Genomic DNA, 13,255 nt, shown 5'->3' with positions numbered 1-13,255 from the left:
CTACACACACACACACACACACACACACACACACACACACACACACACACACACACTACCACACAAGTCCTTTCAGCCAAAACACCCATGGGGGGAGAGCGTCTGGTTGCTGGAAATGTCAAACTGCTTTGTCACGTCCAATCTCAGTCAAGGAGTCCAGTAACCAGAGAGTGTGTGGAGTGGGTTTGTGTGTACGTTCTGCACAAACACCCAATTCCAAGGCTATCAGTCTGGACCTCAAGTGAAGCTTAAAAATATGGCAAGAATTCACCTTGGTGACAAACATTAACGGCATGCTGCGACCAATGATAGGCTTACACACTCAGATAAAGAGTGAAGACAGACTGACCCCCCCCCAAATCCCCACATGCTCCGTGTGCGCCGCGGTCCATCAGCGACGCGGTTTTGCTCCGCAGGACGGCGCGCGAATCTCGCTGGATCCGTTTTCTGGAACGTAAGCGCAGCCATGAGCAGCTGTACACACGTCACAGGAGAACTACAAGATCACGTGGGAATCAAAGGGAAAAAAACAACATATTACTTTGTCTTTCTGAGGATGATTTGTTGTTCATTTGGCTCCTGTGATGAAAATGAAAATTAGTGATGAACATTTCGATCGGGAGTCAGTATATTGTGTTTTCTTTTGAAATTGACCGGATGCTCTGTGTGTTTCCTTGTCTGACTTCCTGTACCGATTTGTCGTATTCTGTCCAGCTTGACGCGAACCTGCGAGTCTAAATAATTTTCGACTCGCAGCGTTTTTGAAAACGGAGCAGAGCGTAGTGGCACTGGTGGCACGCTCTCAAGATGGACCATGACGCTCGCTGTGGAGACATGATTGACTAGAGTGGCAACAAACTATGGCGTAGTGCATGGCGCTGACAAATATGGGAATATAAAATAGTTTAAGTCATGAGAGCAATAAAAGTAGCACAGTAGATAAGGGCTAAGAGATTTGAATGGAATGTGGTGAGAAAAAACTGAAAACCCTCTTTAGAGCGAGTGTTTTGTTTGTCCCTTACTAGCTACTGTAGAAGGAGGAGGAAGTTGAACTTTAGTGTCTGTATGAGAACTTGCTCTTTCAAAGGTGACAGAAGATGTCAAATAATATTTTCAAGGGTTTATACAGAAATGAAAATGTACTCATGGATATTAGCTTCTTATCTGCTGATAGGTTCCCCTCAATACCATCTTTTATTCTGAGAATAACTGACGTGGTCTATCTCTTTTACTCTTTGCAGTATAGGGTGGTATCCAACATACTTCACTCCGACCCCGCTCCACCCAACCCCGACCCACGCTAGTGACAATCTGCTGCTCTATAACAATCATTCTACCTTCACCGTCCTTGCCTCTGACAAATTACAATCATTTCCTCGGCCGTAAAAGGTCCTTGTCAGGTTAGCGCTAATATAAGTCATTTTATGTGTTTAAATGCTGAGGTTCGTCTGGTGAAGAGTGAGGACGTTCGGTCTAAATCATGGGTCTCCCCACTCTAATCCTTTTTACACTTATTCTAAGTTCCTTAAAGAAACACTTCATCCAATTAAAAAGTTCAAGCTCAATCCCATGATTTTATCTACAAACCATCACTTGTTTTCCAAGAAACAAACCCATTTTCAGACTTGGTAGACTTTAAAGACTTTGTTCTGTAAGTGTATTTGTGTGGAGGAGGAGGAGGAAGAGGAGGAGGAGGAAGAGGAGGAGGATGGATGGCAGCGGTCCCGCTCTCCTGCGGAGTTTTTGATCTTTTCAGCAATGCTGCAAACACTCTTCATCTGTCTTTAAGTCTTACTCTCAATTTTCAGTTCCTATTGCCACTCTCACATGCAAGTCTTTTTTTAGGGCGAGTGGTTCTACCCACTCACAAGCTGTTTGCTCCGCCACATACATGCAGGCAGTTCAGGGCCGCGATCACAGCTGTCATATTGTCTCAAAAACCAACACAGCTCTAAATCTTTGTGGAAAGGAGGAGTGCATTGTTAGGTATGGTTGGGTATGGGTGCCGTATTGTTTCTATTACTGTATGTCATGTTGTTGTCGTTCCATGCTACCTATATCCCCACAGGTAATAACACACATTTATTGCCTCTTTCCTTTCCTCTTTCTGCCTGTATGAATACACACTGCCTCTCTGTCGAGGTGGATGTTTTCCAGCAGCCAATGAAAGGTTCTTGATTGCTTTGAAATTTCTGCAGTTTAGCTGCTGCCCCTCTCCTCGCCTGTTTCCACCTACAGTATTCAGACACTGTGCAGTCTTTGGTTGGCACCTTCTAAAAGAGAGAACCAAAGTCTGTGTTAGCTGAAAATGTTCCTATATATATGCGCAGTCTTTCTGTTTTTGAACATTTGACTGTCACTCATCTGTCTTCCAACCTGGGTATTTTTAAACTTTTATATTTCAACTTTTAATTTCTGCATATTAATGTAGAGACATAAATATATATTATATTGGTAGTACAAATTTACACTGATACTTTAACTCAGAGCTACATTATACCTGTCTGTCTTCCTGTCTGAGTAATGACCTTCAGTCAGGTTCAAATTATAAACCTCAGACTATTCTGTAATCATTCATCATTATATCTCTGGCTCAAATCCGAACAGGTTCAATGGGAAACAAATAAAACTGACTGTTGATTTCCTCGCACCTGTTCTTTTCTCTTTACCCATCTTGCGAAATTCAAAGTTGATTACAAGTGTACACCTCTGTTTCCACAGCAACTGATGCGCTCGTCTGTGTTCCACATGTTCATCCTGAGTATGGTCGCTGTGGACGTCATCGTTGCTGCTAGCAACTATTATAAAGGCGAGAACCACCGCAGGCACTATGATGAGTTCTACCTGGCAGAGGTGAGACATTCTTTTGTTTTGTTCTCATTTCTTCTTCTTCAAATGTTCCTGCTGCTTCTGACAATACCAAACATCCACCACAAAAACCCTCAACTTTTTAATGTTCAAAAACATCCATCCATTGACAGAGGATTTTACGTTTGTTTGAAGGCGTTTTAGATCATGCTCCAGGTAGTGGATTTGTTCAAAGTCTCTTGAATAACACATGGTCCATTTGTAAATGTTCTTTATGGTACTGTCTGTTATTAAAAGCTATTCAATCGAGGATTTTGTACCAACAACAGTATGATCTAAACATCTCTATATGTGTTTTTCTTCAATAATGTGCATAAACGATTTCATTTCTATTCAATAATTAATCGACTTAAAGGAGCAACATCTAAGATACCTACTGAATTCAATGATAAAATGCTATTTCATCAGACATAAAGGAAACATGCTATGTTGAAGTGCTGAACATGTTGAACAATGCAGCAGCCAGTATGTCCTCTTAGCCTAGGTTTTGATTCAGGTCCGGTACGGTCTGTTCTTGTTTTGACCAGAGAAGGGAGGTGGTTTTAAGAACACCCTCAATGGCCGTTTTGGACACCCCTCGGTTTGCCAGGCAAAAGGCAAATCAACAGGTCTTGCAGTGATGAATGTGGGCAAGCGAACCAGTTCAGATATAACTGATTCTACCCGAATCAACTTAGTAAAACTAGGACTTCAGTGTCCGCAACATGGTAACCCGCGTGCAAATCAGCAACAGAGTGTAAAGGGGCGAGGGGAGACAGCTCTCTCCAATGTTTGAATTTGGATGCAGTGCCAATTTTAAACGCTAGGTGTCAGAGTTACATGTTGCTCCTTCATTTAATTTATTTAGTTTTACGGCTGCTTTCTTTCTTCTTAACATACTCACAGGCACATTCAAACTGCACTCTACATGTTAACTAGGTACGTTTGATGTCATCAGTATTCAGGTGATAAAGCTCCAACTAAGACGGATTGCAACCCCATCATACCTCTCTCTCTCTCGCTCTCTCAAACACAGCTGAATGAAGGAGATAAGAAAAGGAAAAAAAAAACACACATATTACTTTCTCTCTCTCCCTCCATCCGTGTGATACAGACATCGATCCACAGATTTGTTCCAACCTGTGTGAAGGATGTGAGGTGAAAATAAGAAATGGAGCCACTGGGTTTTAGAGTTAGCTTAGTGGCGAGGTGCCAGATTGACTTCCTCCTTCCTATCATATTCCCCTGCTGAGGACTGCAGAGGCCTCAGTGTTCAAATCCTTTACTTAAAAGAGTTCTCCAATGATTTCGTAGTGCAGTAAAATCAAGTTGGGGGACAGCAAAAAAAAAAAACAGATTTAAAAATAGAAAAAAAGCTTAATCAACACAACGGAAAATACTGTATGCAGTGTTTTCACCCTGGGTAATGCTCCAAAAACATCCTATATTTGTTTGCTTATCCTGTTTGAGGTCGCGGAGAGCTGATTCCAGCTGTCACCGGGTGAGAGGCAGAAAGGCCCGTTCCGATGGGTGAATTCAAAACTAGGAACCTTCTTGCTGTGAGGCGACAGCCCTAACAACTGCACCACTGTGCAGCGCTCTCCATAGGAAGAAATACAAGATTCTGAATTTCCCTAATGCATCTTAGTTGTGTCTTGTGTTCTAACCTTTCTGATGGATAAATCCTCAATTTCTAAACGTTTTTGAATCCCAGATCTAAATTTCTATTACAGGCTAGGAAGACAAGTAGCTCTTTGACAAGTAAAGACATGTTAACATCTAAAATATTTTGAATGCCTTCATGGTCAAAGTAAGGATGCAACCATAGACTGTAAATATTAATGGACAAAACCTCAGTGACGTCAGCCATCTGTTATGGCAGGGAGTTCTGGAGGCTCATCACACCCCATGTACAGTGTGTGCCCATGATGACAATAACTAATCAGACCTATTTCCTTTGTTTGTACCAGGCTGTAAACATGTTTATTCATGCTGTAAAACTGGCTTTTTTTTTGGCTGTGGTGTGTATGTGAGTCAGCCTCAAGTGGTCACTCAGCGAACTGCAGGATTTTACACTTCCGCATTTGCTTCATTTTTCAAGACTGGAGGTTGCAGCTTGGATACAACACAATCAAAATGTTCTGTTACATTTTAAACCTCTTCAAAATGATACTTAGGTTATAGGACAGTGATATTATTTAAACCATTACTGTATTATTTCTTATGATTCACATACATATAAACTGCAAATAAGTGTTATAGCTAGCAGAAGATACTTTTACTTTTGGGAAATGTTATCTGTAATCAGACTTCATTTTTCTATATTGATCATATGTATGCGTGTTACATCATTACCTGAAAAGTAGAAAGCAACTACAGCTGTCGAATTAAAAGAAGTAGAGTGAAAAAGACTATTTCTGCCTGAACTTTATCAAAGTAGAAGTTTGAAGGAGCACTAATTAGAAATGTCAGAGTAAAGTTCAAGTACCCCAACATTGTCATGAAAGGGAAGTAGTGCTCTGCTGCGGTTTGACAATATGAGTGGTTTGAGGAAGAAAATGTCAACAGTGATTCTTATCGTCTCTATTTTCCTTCTAGGTGGCGTTCACTGTTTTATTTGACCTGGAAGCTCTTCTGAAAATCTGGTGTCTGGGCTTCACCGGCTACATCAGCTCCTCTCTGCACAAGTTTGAATCTCTGCTGGTGGTGGGCACGACACTGCACATCTACCCAGACCTCTACCATTCTCAGTTCACCTACTTTCAGGTATGGAGAATCACATGCACGTGTTCATACTTTCACTTCTCACACAAATGTAGGAGTGCACAAACAGACCATAATCCCTCCATGTCTTAAATAATAGAGAAATAGGCTTAATTTACCTCACTAGTGCGGGTAATGGCAGCATGGTGGTCTCTGATGATCCCCTGATCACGACAAAAGTTTTTTTCAACTTAATTAGATACATTAACCTGTTTTAATGAGAATAACAAACTGTTTTGTTGTCTGATATATCCAGATAAACAAGTTGTGATCTCAAGTAAACAATCAAAGTTTACTAGATATCGGTGGAAGTGTATCTCAAGATGACGACATAAAGAAGAAGAAATTTCTTTTTATGGGGAAAATAGAGGTAATAATATTTATGGATGCAAGTCCGCTTCTGTGTTGCAGAGAGGAACAGAAGCTGTGAATCATTTTATGGCGTTTTTTCCTTGTGTTCATGCATAAATGAGAACAAATCAATCATATCACTCTTCAGTGATAGCCCCCACTTCCAACACACACACACACACACACGCACACACACACACTCAAACTTATTCTTTTGAAGTACTTTAAATTTACTATCACAACAAATGACACAACAGATTTTGGCTTGTCCGAGTTAAACAAGAATTTGAGACTTGTGAAACAGTTTGGGGGACATTTACACTTGATGTATGTAAGTGCAAGGAGCAGTTTTCTGATGGTTTCATTTCATGATATTAAGCATATAGCTGGGCTGCAGTGTGGAGTCTTCAATTACCGTACACAAGGCAGAGAGCTGAGAGTTTTTTTTTAATCCCCACTTCTCAGAGCAGCAGTACAAATTAACCATGAATATGGTGACCCATGTGGCACTAGTCCATTGTACTGTAGCATAATCATCTTTGAACAGAACCTGTAAGTAATTCACCCAAAAGTTAACCCCGCGACCTTGCTGTAGGTCACATAATGTAGGCGATAAAAAAGCTCTGAGGATGATCTGATGGGAAAAGGCTTCTTGATATCTCATTAATGAGCCTTGACCACACAAGCTGCCCTGATGCTTCCCTGCGCTCCCACAGTAACAGCTGCCACCCAGGCAGGCATGTGCAATGCTAACACATGAGGTTAACACATTACATATAGTCATAGAACATAAGAAACAATTGTTGATTTACATTTTCACTGTGATTTTTCCTGCATTTTAACATTTTCTGCATATGACTGCAGCGCATATTCCAAAACACACTTTGTTTTTCTGTTAAATGTGTTTTTCCTTCCAGGCAGTCATTTCAGTACAAGATAAAAATTACCTGCAATAACTTGAGAATTGCTTTAGCTGGAAAATCTTTTCCATTGCAAAAGGTCTGTTTCTTGTTGTTTTATGTTTCTCTAATCACAGTCGCTTGTTTTTGCATGATAATACAGTTTTTCGGTCTGAATGCTGTATTCAATAGCTTTCATGAAGCTCCATTATCCTCACATATTAGAGAGGGTTGTATTCATAAGCTCAGTTGAGATTTGAGGAGAGAATTGGATTCACACTTCATGGCTGTGTTGTGTTACTCATGGGAAAGAGTTTGTCATTCACGCCTCCTGCTGATACTTTTCCATGTAAGTTGCTCTTTAAACTGTTGACTTTAAGCACAAGTGATGAACCTTAAATCTCTCTATGTGAATCAGAAGTGTTTGCAGGCTGCAGGAGGAGAACAGGGCTACACAATAATCAATGATTTTCAGGTTTACATTTTTATTTCTTCTAGTCAAGGGTCTGATCACTGCTAAAGGTTAGCCTTACTTAATTGTCTGAAACAAATGTCACATGCTTTGGAGCCCCACGTACAGCTCTGACACAAATACTCTATACTTGGCAGAATGATTTTTAATCAGCCAATGGAACCCACCTCAACACTTCCTGTCTGTGTGTTCAGAATTGCAATGACTTCAGTAGCAGCACATTGAACAGCTTAGTCAATTCATTCAATCAGACCTGCAGGACATTGTGTCATTTTTGGACAAATCTGGCGGAGGTGCTTTGATCCCATTCTGGTTATTGTTATTTGGCCAATATTGGTTGAAATGCTGCCTGGGACATCTGTGGTGAATTCAATTGTATGTTAAGCATCGCTTTGTCTTGCAAGAAGCTAGAGCCAGGAGCGCACAAAGGCAGCACAGCTGGAAAGCCATTCTCCAGATGAATTATTGCTCTTATCATGTGCGCAATGCAGGGGAGGAGATGTGGTTTTCACTTGAAACAGTCAAGATTATTCCCTTTATTTCATATTGTTTCATATTATATATTTCTCACATAACAAGACAAAATTTCATCAATATATATATTCCAAGTTTAAAGAGCAATTAAACCGAACTATGATGACATGCTCTCAAAATATAAATAAACATGTTATCAATGTATTCACAAAGCAAGACACTTATTGAAAGAGTTCAAAAACAAGCAGGAACATTCATTTTACTTTCTTTTCAGCCATCCAAACCTTAGCTGGGGAAACTGCTGGTTTCATAAAAAAAAATCAAAAAAATCTCAGAGAGAACTTGACTTGACTGAAGTGAAGAAGATATTTGAAAACGGTGCTACAATGACACAGAAATTCCAGAAAAAGGGCTGTTTCAATAAAATGCGGAAGAACAGAAGAAAAATAAATCTAAAAACTGATTAAAAACTGGCAAAGTCATCCTTTAACGCTGATCGGTTGTGATTTTGCCCTACCTGTTACTCCCGACTGGCTAACTAAATAAGTAGAGAATAAAGATGGTGTGATGTAGTGTTAACACTGCATAAAACAGCTGCTTTATTCAACCAGTAAAGGAACAAGATAATCCCCTTTTCCTAATCACCGTACCTGAGCCTGAGCCTATCAGAACACTTTTAAAGGTACACTATAGAGTTTTGGTAGAGGAATGTGAAAGTTGGAGAAGGGTACAGATTCTATGGTATATGTTCATAACTCCATACACAGCCTGTCCTCAGAGAAAAATGTGGTCCCTGTAATACTGTTTGAAGATAAAATGCTCCAGGAGAAGTTATGGTGGGGGGCCTGCTTCAGTGAAACCGTTACTCTCCTGGTAGCTTTTAAGCTCCAAACAGTGTTCCAGGGACCCATTTTTTCTTTGAGCAAAGTCTGTGTATTCAGTTCAGAAAATGAAACATAGAAGTGTTTCACTTCTCCAACTTTCAAATTTAATAACAACCAATAGAAAGAATGTGAATTTCGCTGTATCTCCTTGAACTTTTATACCTTGCACAAAGGAGAAAATTACTTCCTATAACAGATATATGCCAGACCACATGACTATTCACAAAGCCACTTTGCTAGAAGAAGTGGGCTATGGACTTTTTTCATTGACTTTTATATCTATACCTATTTCATTACATTGACCTTACTCACTACTGCCACTTCTGCTTGTAGCTTTTGAAGCTGTAAATATGATCCTGGGGTACATCAAATTCAAATATTTTCCTATTATTGTTTTCTATATTCTATCAATGCCAGCCCTAACTAATATTTCCGATTTGAAAGCTGTGTGGTCTCAGACATGAGAAAAGAGAGGAGAAGAATTACCTTTGCTGTAATAGCCTTATACCCTTTGTGGACTTGCCCTCAAAGTCTCAGATCTGCGCCTGTTGTGAAATGGATAGTGGTCATCGCTGTCTGTCAGGAGTAGAAGGTAGTGTCTCCTCATCCCATCTGTCATCATGCTGTGATTGTTATTGCTGTATTTGTTTACTGTGGATTTTCTTTCATCCAGCGTTCCCTGTTTGTCTCCTTTATTTCGCTGCAATATCTGGGGAATGAGAGAAAATTCTATGGCCATAGGCATCAGAGAGAGGAGCGCGATCAATAGCCACTCTCTGGATCCCCGATCAAAGGATGACCAAGATGCATTACCTTTCGGGGCCTGTTGTCACCGCAAGCTATTTAAGGGCTAAGCCAGATGACAGAGCACAACATCACTGCACCTTCACCACGGGGTCTTGATCAATGTGCTCTTTTTAAAATCAATATGTAATCAATCGGCCACTCTTTTTTTTTTTTCTCTAATAATTTTTTAAAAATGATCTTTAAACCAAACCGAGTCTCTTCTAATGGATAAAAACAACAACAACAGAGTTCCAAAGATAACGGTAACAATGATTGTTTTTCTTCTCCTCAGGTGCTCCGTGTGGTGCGTCTGATAAAGATTTCCCCGGCTCTGGAGGACTTTGTGTATAAGATTTTTGGTCCAGGTAAAAAACTAGGCAGTCTGGTGGTGTTCACAGCCAGCCTCCTCATCGTCATGTCGGCCATCAGTCTACAGATGTTCTGCTTTGTGGAGGAGCTGGACCGCTTCACAACATTCCCCAGGGTGAGGAACCACCTACATTCACCAAAGAAATCTGTAATAGGTGTGATCAAATCTTTAGCTTATTTTTTAAGGTTCATTTGTATAGGAGTTAGGTAAACTGAATCATGACCCATGAGTACTAAATACTTAATCTCCAATCGCCGATGATGTTTAAAAAACGGTCTGTCCCAATAAGGGCTGCCCCTAACTTAAGTCAATGTTGGATGAGTTAATGTATGTTAAAAATGAAAATTGTTGTCCATGAGTAGAGAGCGTTGTGGAAAATGGGGGGAAAGCGCAGCGCCCAGCGTCTTTTCCTCCAAGTGCTCAAGTTGAAAATCTTTAAACTTTTCAGAAAGGCGCTGTTGACGTCACCGGCGCTCTTTTCCAAATGTATGATATTCCCTGTATTTTTGCCGCCTACAGATCGTATCTTGTGCCCACATCCTCTTTGCTTCGTGTCTGATCGGGTAAAAAACTATCTGAAAACATGCAGTAAAAAGTAACATAGCAGTGTTGGTCATACAGCGGCCGTTTTCAACAGACTGTTGTCATCGAGACAGGACGGACGTGCAGCGCTTTTCTTCTTAGCCAACAAACGTTTCATGAAAACACTCCCGAGCGCACAGCCAGCGCTTTTCTGCCTGGAAGTGGACACGGGGCCTAAGGTCATTTTTTGAACACGTGGAATTGGTTTAAGGTTCAGGGTTGGGAACACTTGTTAGGATTAAACATTTAGTTCTTTTTTTAATCTAACACAGTAGGATTTTGTCACTTCTGTATCTCAGTCAACTTTGCCCCCACTTTACACAGTAAGAGAGTAACTTCCCACTGCTGGCTGTGCCTCACACATACATTACATACAAGTTACCTTCTTTAGATTCTTTAGTTTCTTTTGTCTTTCTCAACGTCCTGACTAATTCAAACTTAGTTGACTAAGTTGGAGGTTAATTTAGGGGCATCCGTTAATGTTAAATGTGGTAAATGTGGTTAGCTTCCCTGTGAGAATAGGAAATCCCTAAATATAAAGCCTGATGTGACCTGTATTCACATTGTATTTTGCAGGGCTTCCTACAAATGACATAAGGAGTAATTGGTTTATCATTGCTTGGACCCTCAAAAGGCAGCATTCTGATCATTCGTTCTTCCTTTAGTTTGGGGTTGCTGCTTCATTCTTTTCACCTGCGCAGATGATGCAGTCCAAACCGCTCTAAACACTTAAATTAGCTGCTACAAACACACTTGTCTAATTAAACCCTGATGTCTAAGTAATTTCCTCCCACAAAATGAAACGTTCTTAATTTAGAAGATGCAGGTAAAATAGGCAACATAAAAAACGATATGAGCCGTTCCAGGAGGACACCTCAGACGAGCGATGGGGAGGCCTGCAGATGTTGAAGATGGGTGCATGATGGGTCGACAGATGTGGTTCCTCCTTTGATTTTTAAGTGCTCATGAGCTCCTTTCGCTCTCATTAGCCACATCGTTTCATCGTCTGTTTTTTTTTTTTTAATCCTCCCCTCAAACATTTCACTGAACCCAGGCACTGCGGGACACATAGAGACAGTCATAAACAGATGCCACTTGTAGGCTGTATTACCCTTCCCTCACATTTTCCCTTCATTTCCGTTTCTGCCTCACAAAGCCACATATAAGCACACAGACACACACACACACCGACACCACACACATCATAGCTAATGATGTTTGGCTGTATCCCCTACAGGCAGACCTGTTGCTGGGTTTATCTTTATCTGCAGTGACTGGGACATGCATGGGAGCAGGTGGGAGGGGCTGGGAAGAGGGGGGTGGGGGGTGGGGGTGCTGTCTGGGGGTGAGATGCTAAGGAGGTGGCGCAGGCGTGCCATTTGACTCCAGGGGCCAGAGTGTTGCAGCTGGCTGGTCCCTACACCTTCATGTGACCTCTAACAAGTAGAGAGGAAGCCAGCGGAATAGAGTGAAAAAACATGGCTGCTTTTTCGGTTTTTTTCTTCTCTCTATTTTGCTTAAATTAGAAAATATCCCCAACGCTAGCAAAAAAAGGATGTTCAAAATAATGTAAATTGTGTTTTTGAGGGATCTTAAGCAGGTGCTTTCGATTTGTTTTACCTGACAAACAATAAAAAATGTAACTGCAAACAAATTAAAATGAAATTAGTAGATAACTGAATGCATTTACCAGTTCAGTAACCAGTTAAATCCAGTGAACTCTGTTCTAAATGTGCGCCCTGAGTGAAATCAAAGAGCTAATTATCTTTAATACGATTCGTTGTTTTAGCCCAAATAGATGTTTGTGTTAACTGCTGGATTAGAAACTTCTAGACGTGTATGCTGTGTTTCCTGCAGATGCCTTTAGGCTTAGTAATCCCCACAACAGGCAGCAAACGTCAAAGGTATCATTACTACATTCATTTGTATTTTTAAAATGTAAAAAAATCTTTTTTCCACATTGTTGGTAAAAATGTATTATAGTGTGTCTCTATTTAAACCATGTTTTATACTTACTAATGAAAGCATTGGACTGAGTTCTCACTTAGGGAGTGTCATTGGCTATTTCAGGGGAAGAAGCTTGAGATGCTGCTAACCAATTCCTCCCTTTGTATGCACGTCAGCAGTGTGATATTTGCTCTTCTGTGCAAAAAAAAAACGCATGTTCCAAATGTCAGATCTTTCTTTTTTCCGTGTGTAGCTCCTATTTCCTTCCTTTCTCAACCTGTCATTCCCTCTCTTCACCGCTTCCACGCTTGTGTACTCATTTGGCCTTTCTAGCCTTCCGTGTCACTCACTTTTTTTTCTTACCTCATGTTTCTCTCCCTGTAGGCATTCATGTCCATGTTTCAGATCCTAACCCAGGAGGGCTGGGTGGATGTCATGGACCAGACTCTGGTGGCTGTAGGTCACATGTGGGCTCCTGTAGTCGCCATTTACTTCATCCTCTACCATCTGTTTGCTACTCTGGTGAGGAACTTACTTTCAAAGATAGAAGTCAAATAAGTCAAAGACTGTGAGAGTTTAATTGGGTTTTAGCTTATTGGCTGGAGTATTCTTTTCAAACTCACATTCCTTTATTTTAGTGAAAACAGGTTGGGAAAATGATTGGCAAAAGGGTACATTTATTGTTTTCTTAATGCATTCAATTAGTGCCTGCCATTCCTCTAGTGTGCTCTCAAGTAGTACATCTAATCACAGTTAATCAGACTTGCAGGCGTAAGAAGTGCTGACATTTCATTGTTTGGCCTTCTGATATGGGGAGCCATCAGACAGCACACACAGTCTGAGGATGACTCACACTTCACCCCAGACAGACAGGAAGTCT

The 13,255-nt window shown here is 40.7% G+C and overlaps 1 protein-coding gene across 2 annotated transcripts in view; it reads left to right on the top strand.

Moving 5' to 3' along the window:
* The window catches only part of nalcn (sodium leak channel, non-selective), a 76,518-nt gene that overhangs the window by 27,583 nt on the left and 35,680 nt on the right, over positions 1 to 13,255 (top strand). For both annotated transcript variants that reach the window (XM_020633941.3, XM_020633940.3), the window contains 4 exons: positions 2,722 to 2,853; positions 5,446 to 5,613; positions 9,769 to 9,960; positions 12,760 to 12,897. In XM_020633941.3, the coding sequence (XP_020489597.2) occupies positions 2,722 to 2,853; positions 5,446 to 5,613; positions 9,769 to 9,960; positions 12,760 to 12,897 (630 nt within the window). The remainder of the gene's footprint in view (positions 1 to 2,721; positions 2,854 to 5,445; positions 5,614 to 9,768; positions 9,961 to 12,759; positions 12,898 to 13,255) is intronic.

The sequence above is a fragment of the Labrus bergylta genome, chromosome 13, assembly GCF_963930695.1.
Source record: "Labrus bergylta chromosome 13, fLabBer1.1, whole genome shotgun sequence".
Lineage (NCBI taxonomy): Eukaryota > Metazoa > Chordata > Actinopteri > Labriformes > Labridae > Labrus > Labrus bergylta.
The sequence above is the reverse complement of the archived record's forward strand: the minus strand, read 5'-3'. Positions and strand labels throughout refer to the sequence as shown.